General features: G+C 32.8%; 1 protein-coding gene across 2 annotated transcripts in view; it reads left to right on the top strand.

Annotated features, from left to right (window-relative positions):
- LOC139488884 (epithelial sodium channel subunit alpha-like) overlaps positions 1 to 18,531 on the top strand; it is a 55,738-nt gene that overhangs the window by 26,360 nt on the left and 10,847 nt on the right. For both annotated transcript variants that reach the window (XM_071274840.1, XM_071274839.1), the window contains exons 5-11: positions 893 to 973; positions 3,900 to 3,991; positions 5,438 to 5,601; positions 8,104 to 8,190; positions 12,060 to 12,180; positions 14,802 to 14,877; positions 15,819 to 15,876. In XM_071274840.1, the coding sequence (XP_071130941.1) occupies positions 893 to 973; positions 3,900 to 3,991; positions 5,438 to 5,601; positions 8,104 to 8,190; positions 12,060 to 12,180; positions 14,802 to 14,877; positions 15,819 to 15,876 (679 nt within the window). The remainder of the gene's footprint in view (positions 1 to 892; positions 974 to 3,899; positions 3,992 to 5,437; positions 5,602 to 8,103; positions 8,191 to 12,059; positions 12,181 to 14,801; positions 14,878 to 15,818; positions 15,877 to 18,531) is intronic.

Below are 18,531 nucleotides of genomic sequence, written 5' to 3'. Positions count from 1 at the left end.
CATTGTTCAAAATGAAATTGGTTGTTAACAGTCTTTCCACAAAACTTACATTACTGCCTAGTTGTTCATATGTATTGAATTTCTTGTCTGAAAGGTAGTTTCATTATCAGACAGGGGGTTTCTCCAGTCTCGGCCAAAATTTCTGTTTCTCTGCGTATCCATTTTTACTGTTTACTGGGGTCAGCTTCACGGGAGGTATTCGTTAGATGCGTTGCCCGGATGTTACACCAGATATAGCCGGGTAAAATGGCTATTCGACTATATGTAAATCAAGAAGGAAGATTTCGCTCCTTAACGTATACTTTTATTTCAGCAGTCCGGCAAGACCGAACAACAAACTCCAAACTTAAACAAACAATAACAATATATATAAGCACAATCAATTAAGGGATTAATCAGATTAACAGAAGACAAATTAGAAATTGCAATAGAATGTAAAAGAGTAATTAGTGTCCGACACGTATTTGTAAATTATAGTCCAAACTGTCACAGAGAATAAATAATGAGATAAATAGAGTAAATGCATTTAAGACCTTTGTCCAGGATTATGACACATAATCCGTGTAAAACACTTATGCCTGAATTTACGACAAAGTATAGAATAATAAAATAAATGCAAAACCTAAATAAACATTAAAACAACTGAAATACAAAAATGTTGTTTTAAAACTAATCTCATTGCACTGTCCAAATAGTCCGGTCATAATAGTATGCGAGACATTTCAACATGTGTATTCTTGTTTCAATTCAATCGTAATATATTTTATTTTGATTCCTGTAGTAGAATAAAGGTGACAAGATGTTTTAGCACAATCATATTTACTCTCGTCCCTCTACAGTCACCAACCAAACATTTATTAATTTGAATTCTTTGTTTTAATTTTTTTTACAGTACAACCAAAGAAGAAATGGGACATCAAATAGAAGATATGCTGTTATCATGTACTCTTGGAAAATTTAAATGTTTTGCAAGGTGATACTTACACTAAATATTTACCATGTGTCTACTTTAGTATATGTATTAATATATTCTGTGAATATTTGACAATAATTTGTTTCCCAACTTTATTATTACATTTTCCCCTCTTAGGAATAAAATTGAGAATGGAAATGGGGAATGTGCCAAAGAGACAACAACCCGACCATAGAAAAAAACAACAGCAGAAGGTCACCAACAGGTCTTCAATGTAGCGAGAAATTCCCGCACCGGAGGCGTCCTTCAGCTGGCCCCTAAACAAATATATACTAGTTCAGTGATAATGAACGCCATACTAATTTCCAAATTGTACACAAGAAACTAAAATTAAAATAATACAAGACTAACAAAGGCCAGAGGCTCCCGACTTGGGACAGGCGCAAAAATCTGGCGGGGTTAAACATGTTTGTGAGATCTCAACCCTCCCCCATATACCTCTAGCCAATGTAGAAAAGTAAACGCATAACGATACGCACATTAAAATTCAGTTCAAGAGAAGTCCGAGTCTGATGTCAGAAGATGTAACCAAAGAAAATAAACAAAATGACAATAATACATAAATAACATCAGACTACTAGCAGTTAACTGACATGCCAGACTTCAATTAAACTGATTGAAAAATTATAATTTCATCATATGAACATAAGGCATGTAATCATTCCCGTTAGGGGTTTAGTATCATACCATCATAACATATATGAGAAGAACATAACCCGTGTCATGCCAACAACTGGTTTTGAATAAATGTGTTTAGTTCCTAAATATTCTTTCAAATCCAATATATGGTATCTTCATTTAATTTGATTTTAAATTGATAGAAGAAGAGAGAGGGACAAAACATAGCTTTCATATTCGAGAGAAGCAAAAAAAATATTTTTTAGCTCACCCGTCCGTCGTTAGCTTTTACAAAAATCTTCTCCTCTGAAACTACTTAGCTAAATTAATCCAAACTTGGCCACAATCATCATAAGGGTATTTAGTTTAAAAAATGTGTGGTGTGACCCTGCCAACCAACCGAGATGGCCGCCATGGCTAAAAATAGAACGTAGGGGTAAAATGTAGATTTTGGCTTATAACTCTAAAACCAAAGCATTTAGAGCAAATCTGGCATGAGGTAAAATAATCTATTAGGTCAAGATCTATCTGCCCTGGAATTTTCAGACAAATCGGTCAACCCGTTGTTAGGCTGCTGCCCCTGAATTAGTAATTTTAAGGAAATTTTGCAGTTTTTGCTTATTATCTTGATAGTTATTATAGATAGAGATAAACTGTAAACAGCAATAATGTTCAGCAAAGTAAGATCTACAAATAAGTCAACATGACCAAAATTGTCAGTTTACCCATTAAAGAGTTATTGCCCTTTATAGTCAATTTTTAACCATTTTTCTAAAATTTAAGGATTCTTTTTAAAAAAAATTCTCTGAAACTACAGGGCCAAATTTAACCAAACTTGGCCACAATCATCATCAGTTGGGTATATAGTTTTTAAAATATGTGGCGTGACCCTGCCAACCAACCAAGATGGCCGCCATGGCTAAAAATAGTACATAAGGGCGAAATGTAGATTTTGGCTTATATCTCTGAAACCAAAGCATTTAGAGCAAATCTGTTTGGGGATTAATTGTTTATCAGGTCAAGATCTATCTGCCCTGAAATTTTCAGACAAAACAGACAACCTGTTGTTGGGTTGCTGCCCCAGAATTAGTAATTTTAAGGAAATTTTGCAGTTTTTGGTTATTATCTTGAATATTATAATAGATTGAGATAAACTGTAAACAGCAATAATGTTCAGCAAAGTAAGATCTACAAATAAGTCAAACATGACCAAAATTGTCAGTTTACCCCTTAAGGAGTTTTTGCCCTTTATAGTCATTTTTTAATAATTTTCATAAATTTTTGTAAATTTTTAGAATATATTTTCCACTATAATTACTTGGCCAAGTTCATTATAGATAGAGATAATTGTAGCAACAAGAATGAACAGTAAAGTAAGATTTACAAACACATCACGATCACCAAAACACAATTTCGTCATGAATTTATCTGTGCCCATTGTTTAATATGCACCAAGGTGAGCGACACAGGCTCTTGAGAGCCTCTAGTTTTTTTTTTAATTAAATAAAAGACATTTCCTTTGTGCAGGCACTGCATGGGTTTTTCTCTTTTTCTTTTAATTTATGAAAATATAGCTTTGTAAATTGGTTTGTGTACGTAAAATTTTTAAGTGATATGTGCTTGTCTAGTTTTTCCCAGTGTAATAGACTGTTATATATGACAGTTAAAATTGAATATATGAGGCAATTAAAAAAAGTTTCTAATGAAATCAATAAAAATGGTGAAATTAATAAAATTGGAGAAATCAATTTAACGTGCTTTCATTGAATGTTGTATTGATTTTTTTTTCTGTCGAAATAATTTGAAGTAAAAAATCTCTTATATATGTTGATTTTACTATGCGTAAGTCAACTGGCAATTGAATACCAGAAGAAAATAATCTTCCATAGTGGTATATGCAGTTTGCTCTTGATTCCGGATAATTTCAAGCAGAAATGTTAAGTGTGAAGACAACAGTTGAGTTTTCCCAAAATGTTTTGCTACGAGTCATGTTCTTAAATGTTTAATTCATTCAAAATGGTTTTTTTTTTTATGTTATTTCCATTTTCTTCTCTGTTCAACCCATGATTTAGGCATTGTTCTTCTTCAATTTGTCAATTTTGACTACCTTTTTGTTTTGTCTTATTTAGAATTACATATTTCTAAACCACGAATAATAAACTTGATTTTAATAATCCATAATCTTTAATAACACAATAGCCCTGTGTACATCAATCTCGTTAAGAGCGCCCATTTGTTTAAGTTCTTCATCTTGGAGAATGAATAATTTTATATTTCTATCTGAAAATAATAAATTTGTATATTACAGCAACTTCACGGTAGTACCGCACCACGTGTATGGGAATTGTTTCACACTTATAACAGGAGATAGGAAGATTTCCAAAGCAGGACCATCAAATGGTAAACTTTTAATTTGTTTAGTTTTTGCAACTTATAAATACAATTTAAAGAATCCAGATGATTTATATATCATGTTCAACCATTAAAATTGAAACTATAGAGTCAAATTTTTTAAAGAGTGTTGTTATATATGGGTCATTTTCAAAAAATGTGGATATTTCAGTTGTGAAATAACAATACAAAAAAATATTCAATTTTCAACTTTAATATATGAAATTGAATAGTTTAACAACAATACAACCTGAAATAAAAATATGCAATCTTAAATGCTACTACAAAAATATTTTAAAAAATAACATAGAAACAAGTATGGGACATATGTCAACTACATAACAGATTTAGTTTCGGTCCCTAATTTTTTTTTAATAATATTTACATTTTGCTTGATATATATTTCCATAAAAATCATCACACTTTTTTCAAAACAGTTAACATGGTTAAAATAACACTTTTTAGAAACATATTTTAAAGTGAATTTAATTCAGCATTGTCAACTACATAACGCTTTTTGTCAACTACATAACGATTCACTGCGTTATGTAGTTGACCGCTATGTAGTTGACCTATTTGTGGTTTTTGGATGTTTTTCTTGACCCTAATACTACCAGATAAATGGTTTTTATTGAATTAGAGTCAGTATTATAGACTTTGAATGATTTATGTAAAAAAAAATATTTATGCCAAAATTTATCAATGTTTTTGCCGTTACAAAGTTGACATAGAATAAAATTACGGAGTAATTTGTACTCACCAAAACTAATCTATAATGAAATGAATCAATGATGTCATCCTGTAACTTTAAGCACGTCATCAGAGGATTAAGAGTAAGTAGAGAAGACTTCCTTAGTTACAAGGGATATAATCAGTTGTTTATTGGCAACATTATTTCATTTGTGTTATGCAGTTGACATTTTTTTAAGTACGAAATGAAAAGTAAAAAAAAATGCTAATAAAATCTAATAATTCCCTGTATTTGTGTATACATACCTGCAGTGATACCTATATATTTATAATAACAAAAGAAAAATAATAATTTCCGCTGGGTATTAAAACCAGCATTTAAAAAAGACTAGTTTTTCAATTTCGTACAAGCAATTTTGGGGTTTTTGGACCCTTTGAAACCCACTGGAAGCAATTTCTGTAGCTAAATTTCATATTGAATTTACTGGAACTTGTTACACACACCAAAAAACTAAATGGTGTATCTAAAAATTGGATAAAAATACTTACACTTTTTTTAGAAATATTGATTGTACAAGAAAATCCACATTTTTTGAAAAAGGCCCATATATTAAAGACCACACGATTGATAAACATAAAACAAATACAGGAAATTGCGAATGTGAAATTTGATAAATTTATCATAGGTCATCTGGCAATTATAATGGTTTAAAACATTGAAAAACGTTAACAAACATTTCAATACAACTAACCTGAATCTTGTAGGACTTTCGATAGTTCTTTATATGGACAGACTCGAATATCTCAACCAGATTTCTGAAGGGTACGGGGCACGAGTACAAATACATGACCGTGATACCTACCCATATCCAGGAGAGGGAGGAATTTTTGTGCCAACAGCAAGTGAAACAAATATAGGCATACGCATGGTAAGATATATTATTATTTTGAAAAGTCAGTTCCAATACCTAAATATTTCCCATTGTTCATGTTATCATATGAGAAGTCAAATTCAATGCCTTAGCGTACTATTCCTTATTGTTGTTCATGGTTTTTGTCTCGCTTGACGGAGTCAAAAAGCGAGACATAGATATGCTGTTTCCGGTGTCGGCGACGACGACGGCGTCAACAATGTATTTGTTTGTGATCAGGTCTAGTTAATGGTGAACCATTAGTGGTAGGTCAAAGAATTTTTATTTGGTATGCAGTTGTATTATCATTGGCACATCTTATTACCATGGAAATTATTTGGCCCCGCCCCCTCAGTTATGGTCTATTGACCTTAAAACTTTTGCTTAAGTTATCATGTAGTTTGTGATTAGGTCAGTTTATGGAGAACCACTAGTGATAAGTTAATGATAATTGGTATGCAGTTGTATAAGCATTGGCATATCTAATTTCCATGGAGATTTTATGGCCCAGTCCCCTCAGTCATGGTCTATTGACTTTGAAGTTTTTGTTTAGTTTTTATGTATTAGTTTGTGATTAGGTCAGTTTATGGGGAACCACTAGCGATAAGTCAATGATATATGGTATGCAGTTGTATAAGTATTGGCATTTCTCATTTCCATGGAGAATATTTTAATTTCAACATTTGAATTATTAAAAAATAACAAAAAGGCGAGACATATCTCTGTGATAACAGCTCATTATAAAAAATAAGTTAATCGAAAGATATCAAGACCTTGTGTATCAACTTAACAAATAATAACCGATGGTCTTGAAGTATAGAGTTTATGTACTGGCATTGTTAATCCTCTTAATAACGTATTTTAGTATTCTTTTAATTTACTTTTTGAATATAACTTTTGCTGTTTAGTCTATTTTTTGTGATATCCGCTTGACAAGGGTATGTACTCGTTCATCGTTTTATTGTGCTATGTTAATTTTTTGTTTGATTGGATTTCATTTTTACTAATTTGCCTTGTCTATCTTGTCTTTCAATTTTTGCTATTGTGCATTGCATATATGCCTTTTTGTGTTTCTTTGCTGCATATTAGTTTGTTTGTATAGTGATTAAGATTATGACACGATGTTGACTGCTGTACCCCATTTTTTAACATTTTTACTTGTTATATCTGTTTGGTTTTTTCACACGGCGTTGTCAAAATATAATGAAATTTTATGTCACTGTCATGCAGGTTTGAGGTTCAGCTAGCTGTAAAACAAGGTTCAAATAAACATTTTCTACATAAAAAGATGCCTGTACCAAGTCAGGAATATGACAGTTGTTAACCATTCGTTTTGGTTTATTTTGGCTTTATATTTTGCTATTTGATTAGGGACCATCTGTTTTGAATATTCTTCAGAGTTCGGCGTTTTGTACAATACCTTACTTTTTATCGGTGTTGTCAATGTTATCCTATGAAAAATCAGTTACAATGCCTTACTTGTACTCAAGGTTTTCCAGGTTATCATTTGAAGTCAGTTACAATACTTTACTTTTTTCTTATTTTTATTCATGTTATCATATGAAAAGTCAGTTACAGTTCCTCACTTGCTCTTACTGTTGTCCTTGTTATCATATGAAGTCAGTGTCATTGCCTTGCAGTTTCTTATTGTTTATTTAAAAAATCGATACAAAGAATTTTCTGATAATAAACTGAAATATATTATTCGGTGATATTACAATTGATGAAAAATAGGACGGGATTGTGGTTGCGAAAATTTAAACATATCCGTGTTATGTGTAACACATAAATTCGACATGGTCTTGAAGTTGAATGATTGCTCCCTTGTGATGGGATCAACTTGGGATGTAATACTCCATATATAGGCACTGCTAGAGTGTTGCTATATAGAAACTGCATACAACGGCGAAGTCGGGTATCTTCGAATACGAAAGTAATATTTAACAAAATGTATATAAGAAATTACCAAACAAGAATGTGTCCATAGTACACGGATGCCCCACTCCCACTATCATTTTCTATGTTCAGTGGACCGTGAAATTGGGGTCAAAACTTTAATTTGGAATTAAAATTAGAAAGATCATATCATAGGGAACATGTGTACTAAGTTTCAAGTTGATGTAACTTTAACTTCATCAAAAACTACCTTGACCAAAAACTTTAACCTGAACTTTGCACAATCATTTTCTATGTTCAGTGAACCATGAAATTGGGGTCAAAACTATAATTTGGCATTACAATTAGAAAGATCATATCATGGGGAACATGTGTATTAAGCTTCAAGTTGATTGGACTTCAGCTTCATCAAAAACTACATCGACCAAAAACTTTAACCGGACGGACGAACGGAGGCACAGATCAGAAAACATAATGCCCCTCTACTTTCGTAGGTGGGGCATAGAAACTATAAACACTCTTGAAGAATGGTATTGTAGTTGTTGTCATAAAATGTGTGTCTTCACTTCAAATTTTGTCAAAGCCTTCAAATAATTATTTAAATACTAGTACACTAATGTTTAGGTCACCATTGAAAGACAAGATGAACCATATGGAAATTGTAGTGGAGATAAATATAAAGACGTATATGGATATAAGTATACTCGATATGTGAGTACATAACATTTTTTTTTTTTATTAAAAACCATATGTCAGTTAAAATCAATTTCTTATATATACAAATGAAATCAAGTTGAAATTAGTGTGGTTAAACCATGAGTCGAATAATATAAGCAACATCCAGAGTAAAAACAAGAAAAAAGTAATTAATTATTAATTGTACCTGTTTACAAATAATCTGATTAAGAACTGCATACTCACGTTTTGATGCTACATTTGTAATCTGATTAAGAACTACATACTCACGTTTTGATGCTACATTTGTAAACTACACACTGTTGTTCATATGTAAAGTGTAAAGATTAATAGAAAACTGATAACAGAGAAGACATGTAGTGTCATCGGGTGAATAATTAATTTTAACAGTAGATCTTATTCTGAAGGGGAGCTTGCCAACTCTTATTAGTGGGAGATATTATGGACATAATTGTGCAAATCGTGATACAAGCATGCAATTTGGTATAAAGGTTGACTAATTGATACTGAAAAATAATCCGCTGCTGGCCAGAAGAAAAAAATCATTTTTTCAAAATGGCCACCACACATTTCAGAAATGGCGTCATTGCAAATTGGCAAAAATTCGTATAATCCAATGTAAGTTATGATAAAACGTTCAAAACAGTTCCTAAGTACGACAAAACGACACATAAATAAAAAAAATAGTGACTTCCGGTTAAAAAATGGCGGCAAATACGTAGAAAATATTTTTATAACTTCCATCAACTTAACAAGTGATAACACTCTTTGTTAAGTTTAAATGCCTAGTTTGGTTAGAAAGACAGGTTGCTTATCTTACAATTATCTGATAGTTGCCTATACAACAAACCGTACAAGGAATGCCAGAACAGTAGCATCTACAGTTACCAACACAGCTGGATTTTCGCCTCCGCATTTCAAAATTTCCTGACACGAGATGCAACGGCAGTCAAAGAAGTCCATTTTGGTTTCCAACTGTCATTGAGTCTTCCTTTCATCCAACCCCAGTGATCATGACTTGGTCCTGTTCCTGTCGAATACATGAATCAGACTGAGCCCAAGAAACTCCTCCTTGATATACTTCTCTTTTGATGTGCTCTGGAAAAGAACCTCCATTAGGCGGAATTACATCACAATGCCGCTGCTTCCTGGCAAACAATTCACATCGTGCCTCGCTTCATACTTCAGCCAAACGTCCTTTACATCTGGAAAACTTTCCATTGTTAGCCAAGCTGACCTCTTCCCTCTCTCAATTCGACAAAGTGCCACATCCACTGAATGCATGGACGAAAGAAAGAGCAGCTACACATGGCCAAACGCATTTGATATGTCACGTACAGGAAGCCATCAGAAGTCGTTATTCCTGCCATAACCTAGCTATCAACAATTTGTTCTACCTGATTTTCCGATTGCTGCAATTCTTGATATTTTTACATCTGTGTCAGTACTACCTAAAATTATATTTTACAACACTTATCATATTCATGCCGAACATGGACAAATATTCGTGTATCTGCTTCTTCATGATTACCTGGGGATAGATAGGAAGTATCTTTGTGAAATTGCAAAGAATTTCACCATGAGTAACATACACATTTTTATAAGTCTCTTAAGAAGCAATTTTGTCAGCAAGAAACTTGAACAATTTCGTTTCGTTGTCATCTTCACAGAGAAAACTACTACAAACATTTGGTGTTCTACCAAAACCAACACCTTTCTATCTGGCACACCAACCTTGCCTTTGTCTTGTCACAGCCTTTAAATTATTCATTTAGTACACATCAAATACAATGTCTACTCTTGAATACTTATCGATGCAAGATATAAAGCAGTATGACATCATTACCATAATCATCAAATATTTTGTGTGACCTAGAATAAACCATTGCTGCCCCACCAACGATAAATGCGTCATAATTTGAATCAGCAAATCGCAGAATGTTTTAAGTAAAACCCGTTTGCAGCGATTTAATACCACTATTTCAAGTGACATCCTGAGATAAAGACGGAGAAGCAGTTAAGTTTTAATGGATAAAGAAATATTCCAAGTAAACTGTCTACTGTGACAAGAAATGAATTTTAAGGTTCTCTAGCTTTGTTTTTGATAAAGACATTTCCAGTTTAATTTTATTTTGGTTATAAAAAGCAGGTTCTCCTTTGTTTTGCATTTGCTTAAAAGATCTTCGTATTGTTTGGACCAATATCTTGGAGTTTATTTTCATATCTTACCTGTTTCCGAATCAAAAATTTCCTAAATGGAGTATTTAAAAAATAAATCTTACGATTGTTCTATAATGAATTTCCAGACTCGTTCATCACTTTACAAAGCCTTTTAAGTTGTTTATAGAAATCTTTTTTTGTTTTCGTAAAGTCTTCATTATGTCGTTCGTCTGTTGTAGAATGACGCAAACCACTAGATCTTTGAAATTCAACTTCTTGTATACTGACTACTGGTCCAGCTACCATCCATTTGTCTAAAAGGGATCTTCGGTTAATCCTATGGTACTAACATCGCCTTTCACAATTGCATTATTCTGTTTTTGTGTCTGATCAATTGTGTTATAAGAAAGAAATCCGCTGGTCTTACGTACAGTGAAACTATCCTTTTCAAAATAAAATCGCCAACTGTGGGGGATGTTCGGGAAGGGAAGTCATATCTCGGAGACGGGCCAGTAACGATCGAGCATAATTTACACGATCAAGACCTAAAACAATACGCTATCATGCTTTATATAGACTGTTTGAAAAGTACAAAATTTCACTCATGAAATGAGCATAATACCAACATCAGAAGAGGTTCTTAATTTATAATTGAACGCCAGGAATTAAACTGTGTTCGAGATGAATCTTTTTCCTTACACCAGTCTTTTAAATCATTGAACGCCACAGAGTCATGACATAATTATATATTCTGAATTCAGCTTTCATTATCCGAAATTAACAATTCAAGAAAAATACATGCGGTTGTCTGATGCGCCTGTCTAGTTGTAGGTACATTTGAAAATACATAAAAAGAATCTGCCGTTCTTGGTGTTGCAATATTGGCTTCAGTAAGACAACATGTCCATCCCCTTTTACGCAATATATCACCTAGAGTTTTACAACAAGTCATTTCAATGTTCAATCCATCAAACATGACGATACACATATCTTTTCCTTACAAATCAGGCCATTCCCACTGAATTTGCTTAGGCAAAAGTGGCTGATCTGCAGTTGCAATTGATGTTTCTCCGGGATTAACAAAATGTTCGCCTTAACCATCGAGTACATGAGAATTGCCTGGTAATGCATACAAATCGCTCTTGATGTCTATATATAGTTCGCACATGCGCAAAAGTGTTAAACACATGTGTATCATAACCTTGAAAAATGTTATTAAACCAATTCATAATATTATTAGAAATCAAAAAACACTTACCATATGGTAAATAGTTTAAATGTTTTTGAAAGAATGTTACATTTGGGCGCATGCGCAAATACTGGATATGTCAAACGTTCATTTTTAATAAATATGTGATGTTAGGAAGGTATCCACTAAACCTGGTAATTGGTTTTTACTAAAGAAGTCCAAAGAAAAGTTTTCCTGAAAAAATCAGTATTTTCAAACTATAGAAAACAGCCATTTTAGAAAATGGCCGTGGCCATCTTCAAAAAAATACTTTTTTTAATGGCCAGCAGTTATTTCTTAAAAAGGATATAATAATGATGCTTTGTGGTAATTTTCATGCTTGTATCATCATTTGCACAATTCCCTCGATTTTGCTTGCTAATATCTTCCACTATTATGATCATCTTTGTTTCCCACCATATCTCCCTTCAATAGATTTTTTTTTTAAAGAATTATCATTTTATTTTACAATTTTACTATGAAGCATTATTTTTAGCTCTGTCAGACTATGTGTTCCCATAATAAGACCTTCCAAAAGTGTGGTTGTCATGTACCGGAAGCGACGGAAATCATTCGTAGGCCATTCGACGTAATTGAAGTATGTTCAAATCACTCAGGTATGTACTTGGTGAAATTGTAATCTTGAACACCGGTAAAAATATAATTGATTTCTAAGGTTTTGTAAAACTAGACAAAATAAAAACAAAATCCAGTGATTTTGGTAATTCTACTTAAATTCTCCCTCATAAATTCGTCCGAATTTAAAACATTTCTAATCTATCTACATGGCAAAATAAGAGGCAAGTCAAAATGTAGGTTTGGTTTGCTCGCAGTAACTTCGAAGTAACTTCTTATTTTCTGTGCGATACAACATTTAATTATGATAATAAGACATTACAAATATATCCCAGCAAATACACATCTAGCTATTCCAAACTTAATCATTATAAATGAATAAAAATAAGATACTATGCAGAACGTGTTGTTACTTTGAAGTTACTGTGAGAACCTCGATACAAATTATCCAAGTATCGGACTTATATACCCCACCCGTATTCCCGCCTATGAAATGCTCATGCAGTACTCACTAAAGACTTATATATAGGTACTATCCAACCAGTTCTTTAAACTTGTTTTACAACTTGTTCTACAAACCACAGTTACTAAAGATAGAAATAGATAAGGGAAAACCCCAAATATTACGGAATAGAAATAAATATCTTATAATGTTCTGGTACACTTTACATCCCTTATTAAACGGTGCTAACAAGTTGCTCATAGTAAGAAATTAATCATTATTACACATGAGGTTTTTATATGCAGATTAGCGGAGCATTTTGTAATTATTTTTTTACATATGACATCAGAATGCAATCTGGTTACCAGAGAAATATATACATTGCAATAAATGTCTGATGAAACTAACCTAGTTTGAATGTTGAAAACCTTACTTGCAAATGCGCATATGAGCTTTTGCTTCATATATATACATTTTATCAGACCACTCAAACGAACAGCTGCTAACATTTTGTACATGTGAAAATTAGTTGACTCATATGATTTTGTTATCCAATTATCTCCAGATAATGATAATTAAATTGTATTGAATATCAGAACAAAATTGCTGTTCCAAAATGAATAAAAAAAATTATCTTATTAAAAATCTGGAATAGCAAGTAAATTCACAAAATTACAAGGATTTTTATAGTAAATACAAATCCTTGAAAAAACTTAATTCCGAGGAAAATTCAGAAAAGAATAGTCCCTAATCAAACAGTAAAATCAAAATCTTAAACACATAAAACAAATGGATAACAACTGTCATTTTCCTGACTTGTTACAGGCATTTTATTTGTAATTAAAAACATTGTACATATGAAACCAAAGTCTAGCTGGTTACCAGAGACATATACATTGTAATACATTCGGAAAATAGTGGAATAAACCTGGTTATATTGTTAGCTAAATCTCTCGCTTGTACATATGTATGACAGTCGTATAATATTATATTGACAATGATGTGTGAACAAAACAAACAGAAATGACAGGTAAAAATTTCAGAAGTAGGAGTGCAGCAGTCAACATTGTGTTATAAGTACACACACGTTATATGTAACAAAGAAACACATAGTCATATGGACAAAGCACATTGACAAAAATTAAAGACAAGAATAAATTAGTTATATCATAGAACAATAACACAATGACGGGATGTTTAAGCACAGGGTCACATTAAATGAATATTATAAAATAAGATAAATGTATGTTACTTTTTGTCGAGCCTTCGACTATTGTCGAAATGGCGAGACATAGCGATCCTACATTCAGTCGTCGTCCTTTCTTAAACTACCCTGGATTTCTACCATACTTGAACAGAAGCTTGTTTATGATCATAAGATACTATTCAAACACAAATTTGGTAAACATAAACCTGAGTATCCGTATTTTACTTATAAATGGACTTAGTTTTTCTACCAGTTTACATAACATTCACTCTGTGGTTAAAATGTTTAAATTTTAATAACTTTCTTAAACTACCCTGGATTTCTACCAAAAAGCTTGTTTATCATCAGAATATGTAGATTTCGTAAATAAAAATTCTTTTTTTTTTTACCTTTTTTACTAATAAATGAACATTATAGAATTAAGAGATATTCATATAAACAAGCTTCTGTCAAATTTTGGTAGAAATCCACGTTAGCTTAAATCGAGATATTCATATTTTGCAACCGCCGTCATAGTTATTATTCTAGTCTTTCATATCCCCAATTTCATAACTGTGGCAATTATTACATGTTTTTAAACTCCGTTAAAGCTGTGTCTCACTATTTAATTTGCAAGTAGACATATAGTGTTTATATTTTTGACCGGATCAATGACCATAACAAGATACTTCATTGATGACTTTATACTAAAACACCTATATTTAGATAGACTGGTCTATGATAAATGAAGGCAACAGTAGTATACCGCTGGTCGAAATTGATAAATCGATTAAGCGATTCGGTTAAACCCCGCCCTGTCAAGTGAAATAAATCAATAACTATTACAAATTGTGTCTTTGATGGAAATGTGTCTCATTGGCACTCCTACCACAATTTCTTTGACTATAAATTAGTCCACTTTAAAGTCAAAGTGTGAAATGTACAGGTTGTAACAACACAATTACAATAAAAACTAGAGAAAGTATTTAAAACCGATAAAGTCGCTCAAAATGACAATTTTCCTTTGTTGGTAGAACTGAAATGTATGCATGATGAGCGAAAAAGACAACAGAAAAGAAAAGAAGAATGTGAATGCTTTAATCCTTGTAGGTATGTCGGTCTTTTTTACAAATTTGTTTGAGTCTTATAAGTCTTGCTTTTAACATATAAAATAACCATCAGTATACTGACAATGTATTACCAGTATACCGTCTATCTTCTGTATTACTGAATGAATAGAGTTGAAATTGTGTGTCGCGATTTCTTTTACATAAAATCCACCAATATTGTTTAATACAACAAATGGGTAATGACCAGCGTAATTTATTATGTGTACATTTCAATATCTTTTTGGGGGTATTTGGGGGTTAAAATCCGGAAAAAGCCAGTTCGGATCGATACTGCACAATTCTGTCTACCCGGCAAAACGATTTCTTTTCGTAACACTGCAGATAAGGCAAATATTTCCCTTACACTAAAACACTTTGTGGTACACATTCCGTTAACGCTCTCAGCAATTTAACAACAGATTGTTACATCAAGAGCCTTCCCTTCCGTGGAACCGCAGCAATTCAACATAAAAAGGTGTGGGATTACTTTAGTTTTCTGTTAGAAATGGGTACCGAAATACGACTGGAATGTGATCTACCCCCATTCATATATTAATGCATAAAATTTTCGACCTACTCATAATATGGGGGTGGTTCTGAGCACGGATGAACAAGACATCTGGTGTGGTCTAGGATTTAATGTTAGCGGGGATGGGGCAAAAAACATTGTTCAACGGAGTAGAACATGTTGCGAAATACTTTTGGTTGAATTAGCAAAATTTTTCGTGCTGTCATCATTTCCGCTTTGTCTGCAAGTATTATTGTCTGCTCAGCAAAAAGTATACCTTAAAGGTTAGAAATGGGTACAGCAGTGCGAATTGTTTTAAATTGTTTTAAGAATATCTATTTCAAGTAAATTCCCCCACCCATTCTATCTTCTTTTCCCAAAAGAAATGGTATAATAACCCTGGTGCCTAAATTGATTTTCTTTTTTCTTTCCAGGGAAAACCAATTTTTGAAAACCATCAGTCACCGCAATTGGCCATCGGCAGAATATCTTGTAAGTATTATTCAGTTATTTAAAATCAAAAGATATAAACTTAAATAGTCTAAATTTTAGCTATTATCAATGAAACTACACCTACTTCATGTAATTGCAGTAATTCCGAAAACAGTTATGGACCCATTTTCTATGTTATAACATGAGATCGTTCAAGACCGAGAGTTAAAATCATTCCTCACTTAAGCTGGGGTCACACATTCACGATTTTTTACTGCCGTCCTTGACAGGACCATTCCCGATTAAAATTTGTCAAAAGTCTGATCAAGATCCTGTAAATTGTGGATGGAAATTCAAACTTTAATTAAAATTTGTAAAAAAAATTTTGATCACGACAACAATCAGATATTGTTCAGGCAGCGTCAATATTCAACCGTTTCCAAGCGAATTTGTTCCGATAATCTCGTCCTCAATCCGATTCTAATCCGATTTTTATCTTTCGCATGATAAAGTTCGACCGAGTCTGTCACGACTGCGTCCCTATTCTACCGAATTTAATCCGACAGAGTTCAGACAGTGACCGGACAGTGAACTGAAGCTGACGGAAGTTATCCGTTAGAAAACTGTCGGCATATTGGGGACAATCAGGTACTGTCGGAACGTAATCCTATCATGGTTCGCTCTATCGCATTGCAAACGGACTTGTCTGGTCTCAGTCGTATTGCTTTCTGTAATTGTCGGGACTCTGACGTGGGTTTCATTGAGGAATTTCGTATTAATAACTGGACTGTTCGGGAACGGTTTTGGCAAAGACGGTTCGCAATCGACAAGATCTTGGTGCAATCTGGACTCAATTGGCAGAATAAAAGCATTGAATAATTTCTCCAGATCATTCATGTTCCACAGGACATCGTCCAGAAAACACAGAACATTGTTAGGATTTTGAACCGATACAGCAGAATCTATCACGTCATAGTCACGATTGTAATCCGACTTGACAAAATCGACTGAGTTTCCCTGAATGTTACAGGACGCACCTAACTGTCGGGGTGCTTCACCGAACTATCAGGATCATTCCTGACCCGTAGGAATCTGTTACGAACTTAACGACTGCGTTCAGACAATGATAGAACATTCCAGATAATTGAGGATAGTAATCCGATTTTTTTCAGTTTTCGTGTCTTATCGCTGTCTGATCTCAAACGGGAGCAATAATCGGCAATTCGTGAATGCCGCATAAAGGACCTAAATTTCGTCCCCCGTCAATTTTTAATTGGAATGAGTGTCGTAATATCATCCACGACTCACTCCGTACTTACTGTTTGAAATGGATAAAACGGGACAAAAGCTGACAAAAATCTTTGGACTCTTTTGTTAATTCATTAATGAACATAGTTGATATACGTATTTAACATATTAAAGAACATTCTACTCTTAACAACAACCATAAAAACCCTATTCCGCGTATCAAATATAAAATAAAAGTACTTGCCAAGGAATTTGTTTTTGCCCCGGCCAATAAAGCTGTTAATAATATCATTATTGTTTGACGTAAATTTTACATTGAGCTTCTGAAAAAAGAAATCACCAATTCACCAACATTCCAACTCACTCCATTTTCAGAAAACGACATCTGTAACAAACATAAATTTTTAGCTACCTCTTTACAAGCAGAACCAAAAACAATGAAAGTCCCAACTATGTACTGGCTTTATTTATTACGTCTTAAGCAATTTTCCACTACTAAATTGTCTATTCTTCTTACTAGTACACTTAGTACAATCAAATACCTGATAATAAATTGTTCAAATAAAGCCTTCGAAAATAGTGGAATTAATTACTTTTGAATTGTCCAAAAACTCGTTAGATGTACTTGATAAATTGCATGCTTATAGTGGTGATTTTGAATCTATTCAAAGTTTTGATTTTTACACCCTATATACCACCTTGCCTCATATTCTCATTAAGAAAACAATCACACACCTAACTAAATGGGTATTTAAAAAGTAAGAATACGAATACATATGTTCAAACTCGTGTTCGGTCATTTTTTAGTAGCAATAAACAAAAGAACTATGTCAATTGGACATGCATTGATACTATATCTGCCCTTGAATATTACTAGATAACATTTTTGTTCGCTTTGGAGATTCAATATATCTTTAACCTACCGGAATTAATGAGGCTAACTGTGCACCACTTATTGTGGACCTGTTTTTGTATTGCTATGAGTTGCAATTCATGACTAAAGACCCATCGAAACAACAACTGATACAAAAATTTAATAATACTTTTAGATATTTGAATGATAATTTGGCTCTGAATAATGATCATTTCAGTATATATAAAGAAATTTATCCGGTTGAACTTACTTTAAATAAAGCTAATACATACAGTGACCTTTGCTCTTTTCTCGATCTGGATATCTATATTATTAACGGAAAGCATAATACTAAAAAAATATGATAAAAGAGATGATTTTTCATTTCCTATCGTTAATTATCCATTTGTAGATGGTGACGTTCCCTTGTCACCATCTTAAGGTGTTAATATAACTCAACTTCGCTCCTGTATGTAACAACTTTTAAATTTTAGCGGGAGAATTTTATGTATTACTGAAAAATTATTATACCAGTGTTTTCGATATCACAAACTAGTCAAAACATTTACTAAATTTATCATCAGTTTTTACCTCAGAAGCTAACAAAACCTTTA

Source organism: Mytilus edulis, chromosome 9 (assembly GCF_963676685.1).
Source record: "Mytilus edulis chromosome 9, xbMytEdul2.2, whole genome shotgun sequence".
Taxonomy (NCBI): domain Eukaryota; kingdom Metazoa; phylum Mollusca; class Bivalvia; order Mytilida; family Mytilidae; genus Mytilus; species Mytilus edulis.
This window is presented reverse-complemented; position numbering and strand designations above follow the sequence as displayed.